General features: G+C 38.9%; 1 protein-coding gene across 1 annotated transcript in view; it reads left to right on the top strand.

The window, feature by feature from the left end:
- Nucleotides 1-14,589, top strand: part of CDC123 (cell division cycle 123) — a 51,175-nt gene extending 36,586 nt beyond the window's left edge. The window contains exons 10-13 of the mRNA XM_037066008.1: nucleotides 603-631; nucleotides 10,164-10,292; nucleotides 13,556-13,693; nucleotides 14,305-14,589. Coding sequence (XP_036921903.1) covers nucleotides 603-631; nucleotides 10,164-10,292; nucleotides 13,556-13,693; nucleotides 14,305-14,331 — 323 coding nt within the window. The 3' untranslated portion in view covers nucleotides 14,332-14,589. The remainder of the gene's footprint in view (nucleotides 1-602; nucleotides 632-10,163; nucleotides 10,293-13,555; nucleotides 13,694-14,304) is intronic.
- Nucleotides 14,590-15,134: the final 545 nt, after the last annotated feature.

Below are 15,134 nucleotides of genomic sequence, written 5' to 3'. Positions count from 1 at the left end.
GCTAGATGACTGATCTGCCTTTCTAGATTTTTTTATTTGTGGATTAAATAGCAACAGTTACATGGTATAAACATTTGCTTTTCTGAATTGAAATTATATTGTGTATGAGAGTTTGTACACATGTTAAAATTGTATCTGCCATGATTTACCCTTTCGCTGCTTGCCAAGCATGGTTCTGCGGGAGATTTGATTTTTAAAAAAGATAAGTCACACCATAAGCATTGCCAGCTGGATTTTATGCTTTCCCACCACAAATTTTACTCATTGTATTCCCCATTCCCAGTGATTGGTGCTGCTTTACTAGTACATGGAACCCTTTTATAATGGTGAACTAGTTGAGACGATTATGTTTGGTTTGAGTTTTTAAATATAAGGGATTACGGCTGAGGGTAGAGAAAGGGAAAGCAAAATTATATAAATAAAACATTGCAGCATTCCTTTCTGTGTTTGATGTTTTGAGATTTAGATGTACGAAGTCCTCCAGGTCAATTATATTCTGTTGGTGTAAGTAATAATGAAGTGCATTTTAATTTTCAAAAGGGGGTTTAGATCATGAAAATAGTAGTTTGTTATTAACTTGGAGTTTTTTTTCTTTTTTACAGTTGTATTTGATATATATAGAGACAGTAGGGTAAGTAAAAACTCTGTTTGATTATGTCTTATGATCAGGGCTGACCTTAGAAGTGGACTACATAGCCATTATGTATGTAAAGGGCCCACTGCTCAAAAAATATTTTCCCTTAACTAAGGTGTTTGAAATTCATGGTGGTCAAGAATTTCCCCTTAAAATATACTTAACATGAGGAGATTTTAATATCTTTACCGGTTACATGCTATAAGTTAAATTTTAAAAAATTTATTAGAGTTGACATACAATATTATATTAGTTTTAGGTATATAACAAAGTGACTAGACATAGTACACATCTGATACTGTACATGGTTAACTACAATATTATTGACTATATTCCCTATGGTATATTTAACATTCCCACGACTGTTTTTAAATCTGACAGTTTGCACATCTAAATCTCTTTCTTCTTTTCACCTATACCCCCAACACACCACTATCTGGCAACCATCAATTTGTTCTCTGTATCTATGAATTTGTGTTTGTTCTGTTTGTTCACTTATTCTATTTAAGTGAAATTATATGGTATTCTTCTTTCTCTGTCTGACTTATTTCACTTAACATAGTACCTTTCAGGTCCATCCATGTTGTGGCAAATAGTAAGATTTCATTCTTTTTTTATGGCCAAGTAATATTCATGTGTGTGTGTGTGTGTGTGTGTGTGTGTGTGTGTGTGTATACCACATCTTTTTTATCCAGTTATCTATTGATGAGCACTTAGGTTCCTTTCATATCTTGGCTATTATGAATAACGCTGCAATAAACATAGGGATGCATATGTCTTTTCAAATTACTGTTTTGGGTTTCTTTACATAAATACCCAGAAGTAGAATTGCTAGGTCATCGGGCAGTTTCATTTTTAATTTTTTGAGGACCCTCCATACTGTTTTTCATAGAGGCTGTACAAATTTCCAATCCCATAAGCAGTTCACTAGGGTTCCCTTTTCTCCACATCCTCGCCAACACTTGTTTCTTGATTTGTTGATTCTGACAGGTGTGAGGTGATATCTCTTTGAGGTTTTCATTTGCATTTTAGGCATTATTAATTTAACAGCTAAATGGCCACCTTATACCGTACTCGACACTTTTTTCAGAAGTCTGAGCCTGCCTAAATTAATTCAGTTTGCGCGCTTAAATGTAGCCAAGAATTTGTCATTTGATATTTAGTTAATTAGGTGAACTAAAAGATCTTTAGCATGATTTGACTCACTTTATCTTTAGACTTAAGATGAGGATTACAGTAGTTTATATTTATTTTTTTTAATTTTAAAAATGATGGGAACTTCTATAATGAGAAACAAAACAAAAAGCCTTACTTAATCCTGCAACAGAGTTCACTATCAAGGCAAGCATCCTTTTCCAAAGAAATGTGGGTCACTGAATGTCTCATGATTAGTGCTTATATACTTGGATGTTAGGAAGAAAGCAGGTGTGTTTTCTAAATACGTGGCCCATGTGTTACCAGATGTTCACCCACATCCCTCTGATTCCATCAGTCTCATTGGAGCAATGCTTGTGGTACCTTTGAATCATTCTTTGGATAAAAGGATTTGGCCCATATGGCCATGTCTCTAAGTAACTGTTAACTGTTTACTTACCATTGTTAAGCCAAAAGATATCACTTGCTGTTTTCACCTTTCTGCCTTCAAAGGTGATGTACCTATTAAGGATCAGAAAGAGGAGTTATAAATTGAGATTTGGTAAACAAGAGGGATATTTCCTGGCAAAATTTTAACTTTATTGGAAACAAGCCTTAAAAAAAGGATGGGGAGCCGGCACGATGGAATGGATTGAAACCTGAGCTGATAGACAGAAGCCCCAGGCTCTTGTCCCTGCTCCACTTTGAAACAGTGGGTACTGGCCACGTGCAAGCATTCAGGTGGCCAGTGTCTATCGAGAGCCCATGATGTTCTTACAAGAAGATTCCAACTAGATGATCTCCTGACCTCTGGGAGCTTAACCTTTGAGACTTGAAACCCACGCAGTTGGTGTGGCAGTAAACTGGGTCAAATCAGTTAGTAAACCTAGCCCTTTGCCCTGAATGTGCGGCCCACACTAGCTTTATTCTCATTTAATTCGGTATCTGGCTTAGTTCATATATCCCTGCAAGGTGTGTCTTATTGGTTCCCGTTTTACAGATATTAAAACTGAAGCAATTATATGCTAATGCAGCTGTGTTAATGGCATTTGAAAATTTGGGATTTGCCAGTCTCACAGTATTTCCCTGGCATATGTCCAGGTCTGCAAATGTCTTAGTTGAAGTTGGAGATGTGCATAAGTAATTAATGCTGTGATCTCACACAACTGAAAGTTGCTGTGTTTTTAAAGTGAGAAGCATGCCAGTATAAACACCTTGACAGTTTCTGAGAAGAGATTTAAACCATGATGAAACACTCATTTGCATTTAGTCAGTGGCACTTGTATCACTGTTTGTTAACCACTTTCTTTCTTTTTTTTTTAAACTCAATGTGTGGTTGGCTCTAGCACACCCCATACTGGGGACCTGGCCTGCAACCCAGGCATGTGCCCCAACTAGGAATCAAACCGGCGATGCTTTGGTTCACAGGCCTGCACTCAATCCACTGAGCCACACCAGCCAGTGTCATTAGGCACTTTCTTGAATAGCTAATTTTATGATTCTTCACTCTTATGTGGTCTCTCATATGAAATACACTAAAGTGTGTGGGCTTGTCACTATTTTGATGTGTCTACTTTCTTACTATTGCTGGCAAGTTGACTCAGTGCTGATACCCCTAGTGCTGGTAGATTCTAATGTTGATAGATTCTGATGTTACGTATGTAAAGCAATGACCCACCCATTCAGTAGGTCTAGGATGAGGCCTGGACTGTATATTGTAAGATGCTCCTTAAGTGATGCTAATGCACCATTAGAATTGAGAGTAACTGCCTTAGATGCTTGAAAAATGATTCTGGTCCCCTTATATTACTCTCTTGTTACTGTGTCAAATCTTGAGTCTTTAATATTGTTGAGATTGGCTTTGCAACTTGGTCACTTTTTGAAATAACTGTTCTGTGTGTAATTTAAAAGAAGATACAATTTCTAATGTGTCGTATTCTGCAGTTGTTTGTTCTGTTAAGCTTAATAATGTTAAAATCTTTTGGGCCCTGGCTGGTGTAGCTCAGTGGATTGAACACGGACCTGCGAACCACACTATCGTGGTTCGATTCCCAGTCAGGGCACATGCCTGGGTTGCAGGCCAGTTCCCAGTAGGGGACATATAAGAGGCAACCATACATTGATATTTCTCTCCCTCTCTCCTTCCCTTCTCCTCTAAAGATAAATAAATTAAATTAAAAAAAAGAAATTTCTGTTAAAAAAAATCTTCTGTATCTTAGGAGTCAAATGATGTCTGAAGATACCTTCAAAATAATACAAATTTGGGGGGATGGGAGGGATACAGTTGAAACAAGACTGGCCACAGGGACTAGCAGGGTCCCTGTGAGAGCCGACTGTTAGAGACGCTGGGTCCTTTATACTACTTTGTCTACTTTTGTATACGTTTAACCTTTAACTTTAAAACCATGAAAAACTCTGTATCTTTCTTAAGATATAGAGTTTCTTTTCTTTTTTTGTCTACTTACGGAACAGGGTTTGTTAACATCTCTGCTCTCTAGTTCTGTCAGTTTTGAGGTCCTGTTCTTCCCCAGATGCTAGTTCCCAGTGTCTTTGCTTCCCCCGTGTATTCTCATCAGCAGGCAGTGGCTCTCTCTCCCCAGTAATGTATTTGTGCTTTTGGTGTTGAAGTATGGTGTGCTGTGATATTGATTGTGTTATTACAGATTTCTTTTCGTCTTAGAATTTATCTTTTTCAATCCTCTTTAACTGTTAGGTTTTAGGTGTGTGCACAGGTCTTATAAGTATTAGCCGGTTTTGTGTTTTTAATCATTGACAGTTTCTGATTTTAACTGGTAAGTGTTGTTTGCATTTGTTATATCTGATATTTGACTGTTTTCCACCATCTTATCTTGAGTTTTCGATTTGCTTTGCTTTTCTATGCCTTTTTTTCTTCTAATTTGTATTACTGGCTTTTCTTTATTCTTCCTCCTTCCCCTACCCTAGTAATTTTGAAGTTTTGTTTTTTATTTCTGTTAATTTGGGTAGTTACCATTAAATCTTTTTTTTTGTTTATTAAAAATATTTTATCTTATTTTTAATTTTTTTATTTTTGTCTTCACAATTCCTTTTTTATTTAATTCTTATTCAAGTACAGTTTTCTGTTTTATATTCCCTGACCTGCCACCATTAAATCTTAATATGGATATTTAATAAGCTCTGAAATTAATTTCACTTCCAGTCAACCTCATGGTGTAAGGACTTTTTTTGTACACTAATTCCCAGCATCCACTTTTCTCTTTAATCTTTACCTGAGGATTGTTTTTTTAAATTGATTTTAGATAGTGAGATAGAGAGAGACACTGTTGTGAGAGAAAGACATTGATTGGTTGCCTCCTATATATGCCCTGACTGGGGCTCAAACCCACAACTGAGGTGTGTGTCCTGACCAGGAATTGAACCCACAACCTTTTGGTGAATGGGATGACACTCCAGCCAGCTGAGCCATCCAGCCAGGGCCCCAACATCTACTTTTGTTTTCCATATTATTTCTGATATTTAGTTCTACTTTGTGTTTATACCCTTAAATTAGTCATGATTATTGCTGTTTAGTTTCTTTGTTTACCACTGCTTCTTGCCTCTCACTGCTTCCTGGATCCAGTTCTTCCTAATACTATATTCTTTCTAGTAAATTCCCTCAGCCCTTGGTTGGAAAAGCTTTTGTTTACCTTCATGCATGATGGCTGTTTCAGCTGTTTATAGAATTTTCAGTTGCCAATTCTGCTGCCTCCGCACTTTGACTTTGAAGACACTGTTCCATTGTTACTTGGTTTCTTTTCTTTTGCGGGGGAAGGGGAGTTATGCTTTCTAGGTCCAATAATTCATTTCCTTTGTCAGTTGTGGAGAATTCTTAGCCATCTTTTCAAGAATTGTCTCTTTTCTGTCTTTTGGCCTTTGGATCTCTACAGGTAGGTTTGTTAGAGGTCACTTGATCCTCATGTCTCTTGACTTGTCATTTTCTATCTCTTCCTCTCTCACTACTGTGTTGTGTAATTTTCTCAGATATAGTTCTCGTTTACTGGTTCTCTTTCAGCTAAGCCTGCTCTGATATGTTTAACTTATCACTAAGTTTTAAACTGTATCTGCTATCGTTTTCATTTCTGTAGGTTCTTTTTGGTTACTTTTCAAATCTACCTATTTTTATAATAGTGTCCTGTGTTTTAGGGTTTTGATTTCTTTTATATTTTCAGTCATTTAAACCTACTGACTTTTTTGCTTACATTTTTGAGATATAATGTACAAAGAGTTGAAATTATCCTCTTAGTGTATAGTTCTCTGAGTCTGAAAAACACATGTAGTTATGTGACCACTGTTAGTGTTGTCACGGAACTAATTCAAGTCTTCGCAATTTCTCGCCATCTGCCCTGCACCCTAGCGCCTGTCAAGCACTGCTTTGTAAACCTGCTGAGTTCCTTTTAAGTTTTTCATTGGTAATACCTTCATCCTGCTTAAAAGTCAAATTGTTGTGAAAATACACATAGAAATCCCCACCGTCTGCTCTCCTGCAGGTTCACTTGCATTAGTTTCTTACATATCCTTTTAGTATTTCTTGATGCAAAAACAAACAATATACTTATTTTGTCCATTTTTTTACATAGAGTTAGCATATGACTCTATGTCTGCACTTTGCTTTTTAAAATATTTTTAAAAAACAAGATATCTTGGGGAGCTTTCTGATTTCTTACAGTGGCACGGTGTTTGCTCTGTGGATACACGGTATAGTTCATTTAGCTGCTTCCCTATGGACGAACACAGGTTTCTAGTCTTTTGCAAATTGTGCTGTGGTGTACATCCCACATACACGTTGTTACATACATGCAAGTACATCTGCATGATAAATTCTTAGAAGTGGGATTTCTAGCTCAAAAGGCTAAATGCATTTTAATTTTGGCATATATTGTAGCTTACCCTCTGTGAGAGTTATACCACGTAATCCTAACTGGGAATGTACCTGGGTATTTCCACAAAGCTTGCCAACAGAGTATATGATTAAACTTTCTAGGGTTTTTGTTGTTTTGGTAGATGAAAAGTGATGTTTCAGTGTAGTTTTGGTTTCTATTCTATGAGTGAGAATGCATTTTATCTTTTCATATACATAAAGGTAATTTCTGTGAACTCTTCATGTCTTTTCCATTTTCTCCTATCATTTTATTTTCCTTCAAAATCTAGGAAAATAGAGATTAGGCCTTGGAATCATCCCACTTTATTAGTCTTTGGTCATGAAGATCAAATATATTATTTCTTTTATGACTTCTGAATTTTAGTCATAGTTAAAAAAATACTGTTTCCCTTTTTTCTAGTTTTTTTTATGACTTATTGCTTGTATATACATTTAAATCTTTGGTCTGTTTGGCCTTTGTCCTGGTACGTATTATGGATTCAACTTTTTCTGGATTTTTATCCAGTTGTCCTAACACCAATATCTTTTTCTTTATATTGTCTTTCAGTTTGATGATGATTTTCCTCAGTTCTTGGCACTTTAACCCCTGGTTGTTCAATTTGCATATTTTCATTCATGTGCATTATTTCCTTTGGGTTTTGCAAATCAGTCTGTTTATCTTACTGTGAGTTCATCTTTGGTGAACTTGTTTTGTTTTTATTTGTGGGAATCCCAAAGATTCTAAGTTTCAGATCTTTCATGTGCTTCTTCCATGTTTCCCAAACTCCAGTCAGAGAAAGACAAGCTTCATTGTCTCCTTTTCTAGTCATAGGAGTTTCATCTTTTACCCCTTTTCCTGAGGAGGCAGCCCTTTGGAGTTCGCTGTTTGGTTCTGAGGGGCTTTCCATGACCAGGCTCCTGTTCTGTATGTTCAGCCCTGCTCTGAGGTTCCTGGAAGGAAGACTCGCCTTGGTGTGCTTATTTCTGGTTCTTAGGTTCCTGCTCAAGTCTGGCTTCTGGAATCCCCTTTCTTGTAATCTCATTGACACATATAAATGGATTATTCTAACCTGAATTTCATCCCGTTTGGAACAGGAGGCCTTCGGAGTTCCCTTAGCCCACCGTATTCCGTATCGTGCACTCCAGATCCTCCCGAGTGGGCTGTCTCCCCATGGCCTGCACTCGTTAGTTTTTCTGGTTACTGTTGTTGTTCTCCCTGGAATGGGCTGCTTTCCTCCCACCATCCACCTTCCTCTCACACCATCACTGTCATCTTTCAAATTCCAAGTTGCTTTGGGGAGCTTTCCACCTTCATAATGCAGGTTTAGTTAGGTTATCGTTATAGTCTATCAGAGTTGCACAATATCCTGTTCTTATCTTTATTGAGCAATCTCCCCCCTGAACTGTGCATGTTGGGTGGTTTTTGTTTCTCTCTTTTGGTGTGCGTATGTGTGCATGTGTGTGCATGCCTGGCACAGAGTCTGGTGCATAGAGATTTGGGTGGGTGGGGCTGGTCAGCTGGTAGGCTTCAGGAAGGTCAGTGGGTGGGTCTTAGCTGATGGATCATCTAAAAATAGAATTTCTCAGGCTGTTTCCTGCCTGAGATGTCACATGAAAACCATGTTAGAGTTATAAAATCCTCATCTTGATAGTTTTATGCCTGGTTACAGCTGGTTTTACTTTTCTTTTGAGGATGGCTTCTGAACTGTAGAACAAACTCTACCAGTTACTGGTTCTAAAAGTAATGAGCTAGTTTTTGCTTTTTTATGATATGCAATATTTTTAGTTTGTAGAACTTCCTATACGGACAGGCCCAATAGTGTTTTCTTTTTATAGTGAGAAAGTTTTACTGGTTATAAAAGTCAAGTGAAAAGGGCTTGGATGTTAGAAAATACCCATTTTGTTAAAACAACATATAGCACATTGAAGACATCTTAGTAATTGCCACAAAAGCAATGCTGACGTTATACGGGGAAGCTGGTGGCCTCCGTTATTTCATCTACTCACAGACGGTGCAAGTGGGTGCCAGGCTGATTCGAGTGGTATGAAAGACTAGTAAGATTTCTCCTGGGGATTCTATAAAATAAGAGACTCACGCAAATGTTGTGCGGGCAAACTGCCTGTAATGGTTCTTTGCCACTTACCAGATGTTTCTGATGTTGGAAGCGAGTTCTAATAAGGTATTTCTTAAAATCTTTTAACCCAGATGAGAAACAGTACTAGACATTGGTAATGCTGGCTTGGCAATCTAGTTCCTTAGTCTTTGTAATTTTACACACACATGCCTGATCAAGATGTGGTTAGTACACATTTACAGAAAAGCCTAATTATCAACAAGATGGTATAGTGATATGTTTCAGTGAGAAAAGTCAAGAGGAGCGATGATGAAAGCTTGAAGGAAATATGTATCTCCTGAATGCCGTGCGTCTCCGAGGTCTTCTGTTGGCTTTATTCTCTTGGCAGGATTTCAGATCCCCAGCTCTAACGTCAGTGCGCTGCCCCTTTGTCCTAAGATGCTTCTGACTCTAACTTAACTCAGTCTGACCAGCTCAGAAGGACTTTTGCCCTGAGCCTGTAACTATCTGTCATTGCCCACCTCTATTGTCAGAGTAGGAGAAGGCTGAAATTTCTTTTAAAGGTTGATACATGTTCTTATCGTTCCTTTTTATGTGCTATTAAGCTCTAACATAAAGACAAACAAATTTTACATTGAAATGAAAGAAAACAGCATTTCCATACTTCTTTCTTCATGCTTCAAAAAAGGAAATGCGTGCTTTGCAGTAGCAGTGTCTCAGGGGTAGGGGGTGGTGCTCTCTAGAACTTCTTCTTGCCTCTGCAGGGCAAAGGTAATCTTGAAAGATAATCAAAGACCCCCGCCCCCTTTCCCACCAAAGCATTTCAGTCATGCTCAGTTTAACCTTTTGTGAGACTTTCCTTTTTCCTGGTTGGATTTTTGACTTAAAATTGTTACATGATCTGAGGCAGGAGTTGAAATACGTCTTTGTCAGGCGTTTATTTTCTAGGTCTCTTCCCTGCCTTTGTACATTTGCAGGTGATCTCTTTAGCTAGGGCTGTGCCACTTGGTTTACCCAGGTGGCCCTTTTTCGATGGACTCTGGCAGACTTTCTCCCATGGGATCTGGAGGAATTAACTATCTTTTAAAATGTTACAAGATTTTTAAAAAAATACTCTATTCATTTTTAGAGAGAGAGGAAGGGAGGGAGAAAGAGAGGGAAAGAAACATTAATGTGTAGTTGCTTCTCATGTGCCCCGTACTGGGGACTTGGACCACAACCCAGGCAGGTGCCCTGATTGAGAAGCAAACCAGCGATCCTTTGGTTTGCAGACTGGCACTCAATCCACTGAGCCACACCAGTCAGGGCTGAAATGTTATAAGATTTTTAAAGACTATCTTTTTGGGTAAAATAACATGAAAATGATCTTTCTTAGAAGACAGATTATAGAATTTCAACATTTGTTTTTATTATGTGCCTCTTAATTTTTCTCTCTGTCCTATAGGGGAAAGTGTGGCTAATTGATTTTAATCCATTTGGTGAAGTAACAGATTCACTGCTATTTACTTGGGAAGAACTGATATCTGAACGAAACTTAAAAGGTGATTTTAGTGAAGGAGATGCTCTGGAGCAGGTAAGATGGTTTAAAAAAAAAGACATAAAGGAAACCTTGTTATCCCCTCGGTGTTTGCTAGTTCTCTAGGCTCTTGGATTGGCAGTGACTTGTACCCTTGGGAAGTTCAGAGTATAACAAACTCACTAATAGAGTTTTGCCTGTGGAAGTGAGCAAAAAAGTGTGTGCATGGTGATTTATTCATTTAACTACATATAAAGAAATAATGGTCATCTGATACATATTTTCTTGTAATTTTTTTTCCTGGCTCCTTGTGGTCTGCCCACCTGGGAGAATCTTGACCCTGGGTGGGTCAGTTCTCACGTCTGTTTATTCTGATTGTAAGCCCTGGGCTGCTGACAGTGAGGGAGGGAATGACCCAGACGTTCAGACGAGGGTCTCCTCACAGTCATAATCTCCACTCGTTCCTGCCCTCATTACAGCGTCTTGTCTCCCTCATCAGCATGGCCATTTTACCCCTTTTTGCATGGCTCAGATCCCCTGTTCCTTCTCTTCTCAACAGAGATTTCATATCCTTCACAGGAAAAGATAGTCCCACGGGTGAGAATTTACTCTCTCATTGTCATCAAACCTCCAGACTTGTCTGCAGCCGTCTGGAGTCTCACCTCCACCTGCCCAGCAAACCACTCCTTCCCGTCTCACCGTGTGCTATTATTTATGTTCCTTCCTGTTTTTCCCCATCTCTTTCTTTCTACCAACTCTTATCTCTCAGTAGTTAACCATCTTTAGGTATTTCCCATCTTAAAAAGACAAAATCTTTAAGCCCATATCTTCACCCAGCTACTCTCTCCCTTCTCATGTTCACAGCCAAACTTACTTTCAACATGAACTTTGTAGAGCTTTGTTCTGTCTATAAAAGTACCGCATGCTTACTTTCAAAGGAAATTGTGAAGTTGCCCATAATCCTACTGCCTGGAGAGCCATTGCTTATATTTTAATAGTAACTTGCCTTTCCACATACAAATAAACTGTTTAAATAAATGAGGTTATATTACATATGAACTTATATATCCCACATTTTTTATTTAGTAATATCTTGTGAATGTTTTACATCTTTTTAAAAACAGCTTTTTTAAAACATGGGCACCTAAAAACAGAGAGAGAATTAGGGAGAGGCAAGACTGGAAATTTTGCCACCTCGAAATAGCCATTCTTCCCACTTGAGTTAATATTTTTTCAGACTTCTTTTTGTGTGGATACACCACACATTTTTACCTAAGTGGGATCATGCTAGTTTCCTTTGTGCTGTTACATAGCTTTTTTCTAACTGCTTAGCAGTCTGCCATCACGTGGTCAGTTGTCTGTCCTTGCCACCTTCTGCTTCTGACCTGTCTGACACTCCTCAGCCCTCTTAACCTCACTCCCATGTAAACTGCTCTTGGCGAGGGCTCCCTGACTTGTTGCTAATTCCAGTGAACGAGGCGCCCTTCTCTCACTCAACTGCTTGGCACCATTTGAACCTGTTACTTTCTTGTTCTTACAACACCTCTTCCCTTGGCTTCTATGGCACGTGCTCCCCTCCTGGGCTTCTTCCTGTCCTGCTGGCTGCTGACTGGCCTTCGGTGCCACCATCTTTCCTATTGTCCATCTCTGAAATATTTCTTTTTGTCATTACTCTGTCCTAGGCCCGTTCTGACCCTGTTTCTGTAGATCTGACTCGAGTTGGTGTTTACCCTCTTGCAGTGCTTGCCCGTCTTGCTGTAGACTGCAGGCTTCTGAGAACAGGAGTACTGCCTCCTGTTCTCCTGCCGGGCACGACTCATGTGTGTCAGTGTAGTGAGAGGAGGGATCTTATTCCTGTGGGCACCTCATAGCTGTGGGCTGTTAAATCTGAGTGTCAAGGAGAAGAATGTAAATATGAGGGATACAGTGAATAGAAACAGTTTGTATAAGGTTCAATCTTTGATCCAAATAATAGGATCAAATCTTTCCTTTTTTCTTTCTCTTTTTTTCCTTCTTTCTTCCCTCTTAATGTAAACAACATTACGTTGGAAGTGGGGGCCAAGAAAGGGAAACAGGAACTGGCTCCTACCTTTTCCACGCATAGAAACCTCCACCTGTTTCCACGCACAGAAACCTGGCCGAACTTCTGTTGCTTGAAGCCCAAAGCCCTGCCTCGCCTTAGCGTCTCCGCACAAGGTGTCCCACAGCCTCCAAAGCCGTTTTCTGCTGCCAGACCTCACGAGGCTGCTTTTATCACACTTTCCAGCTCCCAGTCCTGATGTCTCTTCTTTAGCAGGATCTTACCTGACTGCCTCTCTAAAGCTGCCTACCTGGTTCTCCTCTTTTCATAGTAGCCTGTTTTTTTGTTTTTATAAAACTTGTTACTATATGAAATAGTCTTGTTGTTGGTTTGCTTGCTTATTGGGGATACATCTGTCCCTCAGCTAGGTAGCTGTCACCCATGAAGTTCAAACCCCAAGGCCTTCTGTCTCCAAAATCCTTTTTGGCACAAGGCAGCACGTAAATATTCTCTGCAGGCTTTAAACAAGTACAGTTGACACTTGAACAACGTGGGTTTGAACTGTGTGCACCCACTTATTCTTGGATATTTTTCAAGTTGATCCATGCAGTTAAACCCCACATTGCCTGAGCTCTGTGGTTGGAATCTGCATTTGCTGAGAGCAGCCCCAGCTAGAGGAGGATTTTCGACTGCTTGGGAGGTCGGTGCCTTTAAGCCCCCGGTTGTCAAGGGTCAGCTGTGCATTAAAGAATATGCAGACCTGTTCAGTATGATACTTGAGTTTGCAGTTTCACATAGGCAATGAGACACATACACAAATGAGTAAGTTAAATGATGTAAAAGAAGTACAAAAGTGTTAGGAATTAGAAGCATTCGCTTGCCCTCACTATTCTTTAAGGCAGGGTTTCCTAACTGTGCACCTAAAGAAAATGATAATATTTATAAGGCATTCTGCCCTGTTTGAGCTTGCTCGAGGCCAGAGCTAACTAGCCTCTGACCCACTCTGGGACTAAAGAGGTGAACACCCCACTGGTGGCACCCAGGGGTTGCACACAGGTAGCTTTGAGGGATCAGTCTGGCTCTCTCGGGGGCACTTTTCAGATCCCTTATGTGTATGTCATAGTGACTATGTAGGAATACTTTGCAATCTTTGTTCTTTCTTTTACTTTAGAATCTTACTTCTTCTTCCTTATCTAGTAGGTACTCTTATCTGGAGTTGAAATTGTTATGATAGAATCTTTTTCAGTTTGGGGAAGTGACTTACAATTTCTCATAGACTTTTCTTTCGTTTTTTGTAAAGGACTGTCCAGCTTTCCGTTGCACAAACAGTGAAGTTACAGTCCAGCCCAGTCCCTATCTCAGTTACCGACTACCCAAGGACTTTGTGGACCTCTCTACTGGGGAAGATGCTCACAAACTCATCGATTTCCTTAAATTGGTACAGCCTGTGTATACTTAGTATGCTGGTCATCTCTGTTTTTACGTTGACTATTTAATATTTTATTTCAGTCTTACACTACCTAGACTTGTATTTGGTGATTATGAACTAAAGGAGCAGAATTACTGAATTAGATAATTTCATAATGAAGAATGTAATGTGAGCTTAAGGAATAATATGTTTAATAATTAGAATGCAAAAATGGTTTTATGATGTGCATGCTTTTTGAGTAATTTTCAGTACTTCTAATTTTAAAGAAAGTGTGCAAACCGTTACAGAGTGAGCAGATGTCAGAGCTGTGCCGTGGTTACTCAGGGAGAAACTGAGTACTTGTGTTTGTCAGTGTGTGCAGAATGTTTGTACGTGCAGAATGTTTGTACGTGCAGAAGGGAGACAATGTACCACTACCTAAGGATAATTTACCCTGGAGTTAAAGTGATAGAGTAGTTGAGTAAATAAGTTCAGGCATGGTTTTGCATGGTGATTTTCCCCCGCATCTTTTGCCAAGGCCTCTAGAAAATGATACTTGCTGACAGAACAAGTGATCTTGGCTGAACGAACATGCCAGTTAGAACGTGCTGGTTTAATGTCATCTTGGTTTCCTTTGTCAGAAAAGAAATCAGCCAGAGGATGACTGACTAGAGTGCTGGAGTTCCAGAGTGAGTGAAGGAAGAAACCCCTGCTCCTTCAGGAAGCTGTTCATGGATCACAGCTTTGGTTAACCCAGTCGGATGGGGGTGGGGTGGGCAGTGTGGCACTCAGTACCTTTTTATACTCGTGTATATTAAGTTGGGAAAAAACAGAGGCACTTTGCTATTTGTAAAAATAACATAATAAATAGATCTTAAACATAGGAAACCGTACTATTCTGATGATAAAATACTTTCTATGAAATATACCTTTCTCTTTTGGCTCAGTCTGTTTAGATACATCTATGTTTCCTGTAATATTTTTATACCTATCAGGTAGATGGGCAAATCTATATTTGTTATTCAGAATGGATTCTTTCCTAATCATTCCTTTTCCATTGAAAAAACAGAACCTCATATTACTATAGAAAATGTTTTTCCTACTTGGAGGATTTTCATACAATCTTTTTATCAATTTAGCTTCAGTTTGGGTATAGCTAAAAGAATACAGACTTCTCAAACTGAAGTAACCTTGAACATTTCAAGATTTTACAACCATCTTAATATACAAGGTGGGGCAAAAGCAGATTTACAGTTGTGAGTATACAAAACACAGTTTATTTTTCGCATTATTATTCATTTATTATTGTATTATTTTCCATACAAACAACTGTAAACCTACTTTTACCCATCCTGTATATTGCAAACACAGATTTAATTAGAATTTGGCATTTTAAAAAAAATACTGGGCCCTGACTGGTGTAGCTCAGTGTGTTGGGCATCATCCCACAAACTGAAAGGTTGCCAGTTCG

Source organism: Sturnira hondurensis, unplaced genomic scaffold, assembly GCF_014824575.4.
Source record: "Sturnira hondurensis isolate 20B ecotype Veracruz unplaced genomic scaffold, ASM1482457v3 Scaffold0016284, whole genome shotgun sequence".
Classification (NCBI taxonomy): Eukaryota; Metazoa; Chordata; class Mammalia; order Chiroptera; family Phyllostomidae; genus Sturnira; species Sturnira hondurensis.
The sequence above is the reverse complement of the archived record's forward strand: the minus strand, read 5'-3'. Positions and strand labels throughout refer to the sequence as shown.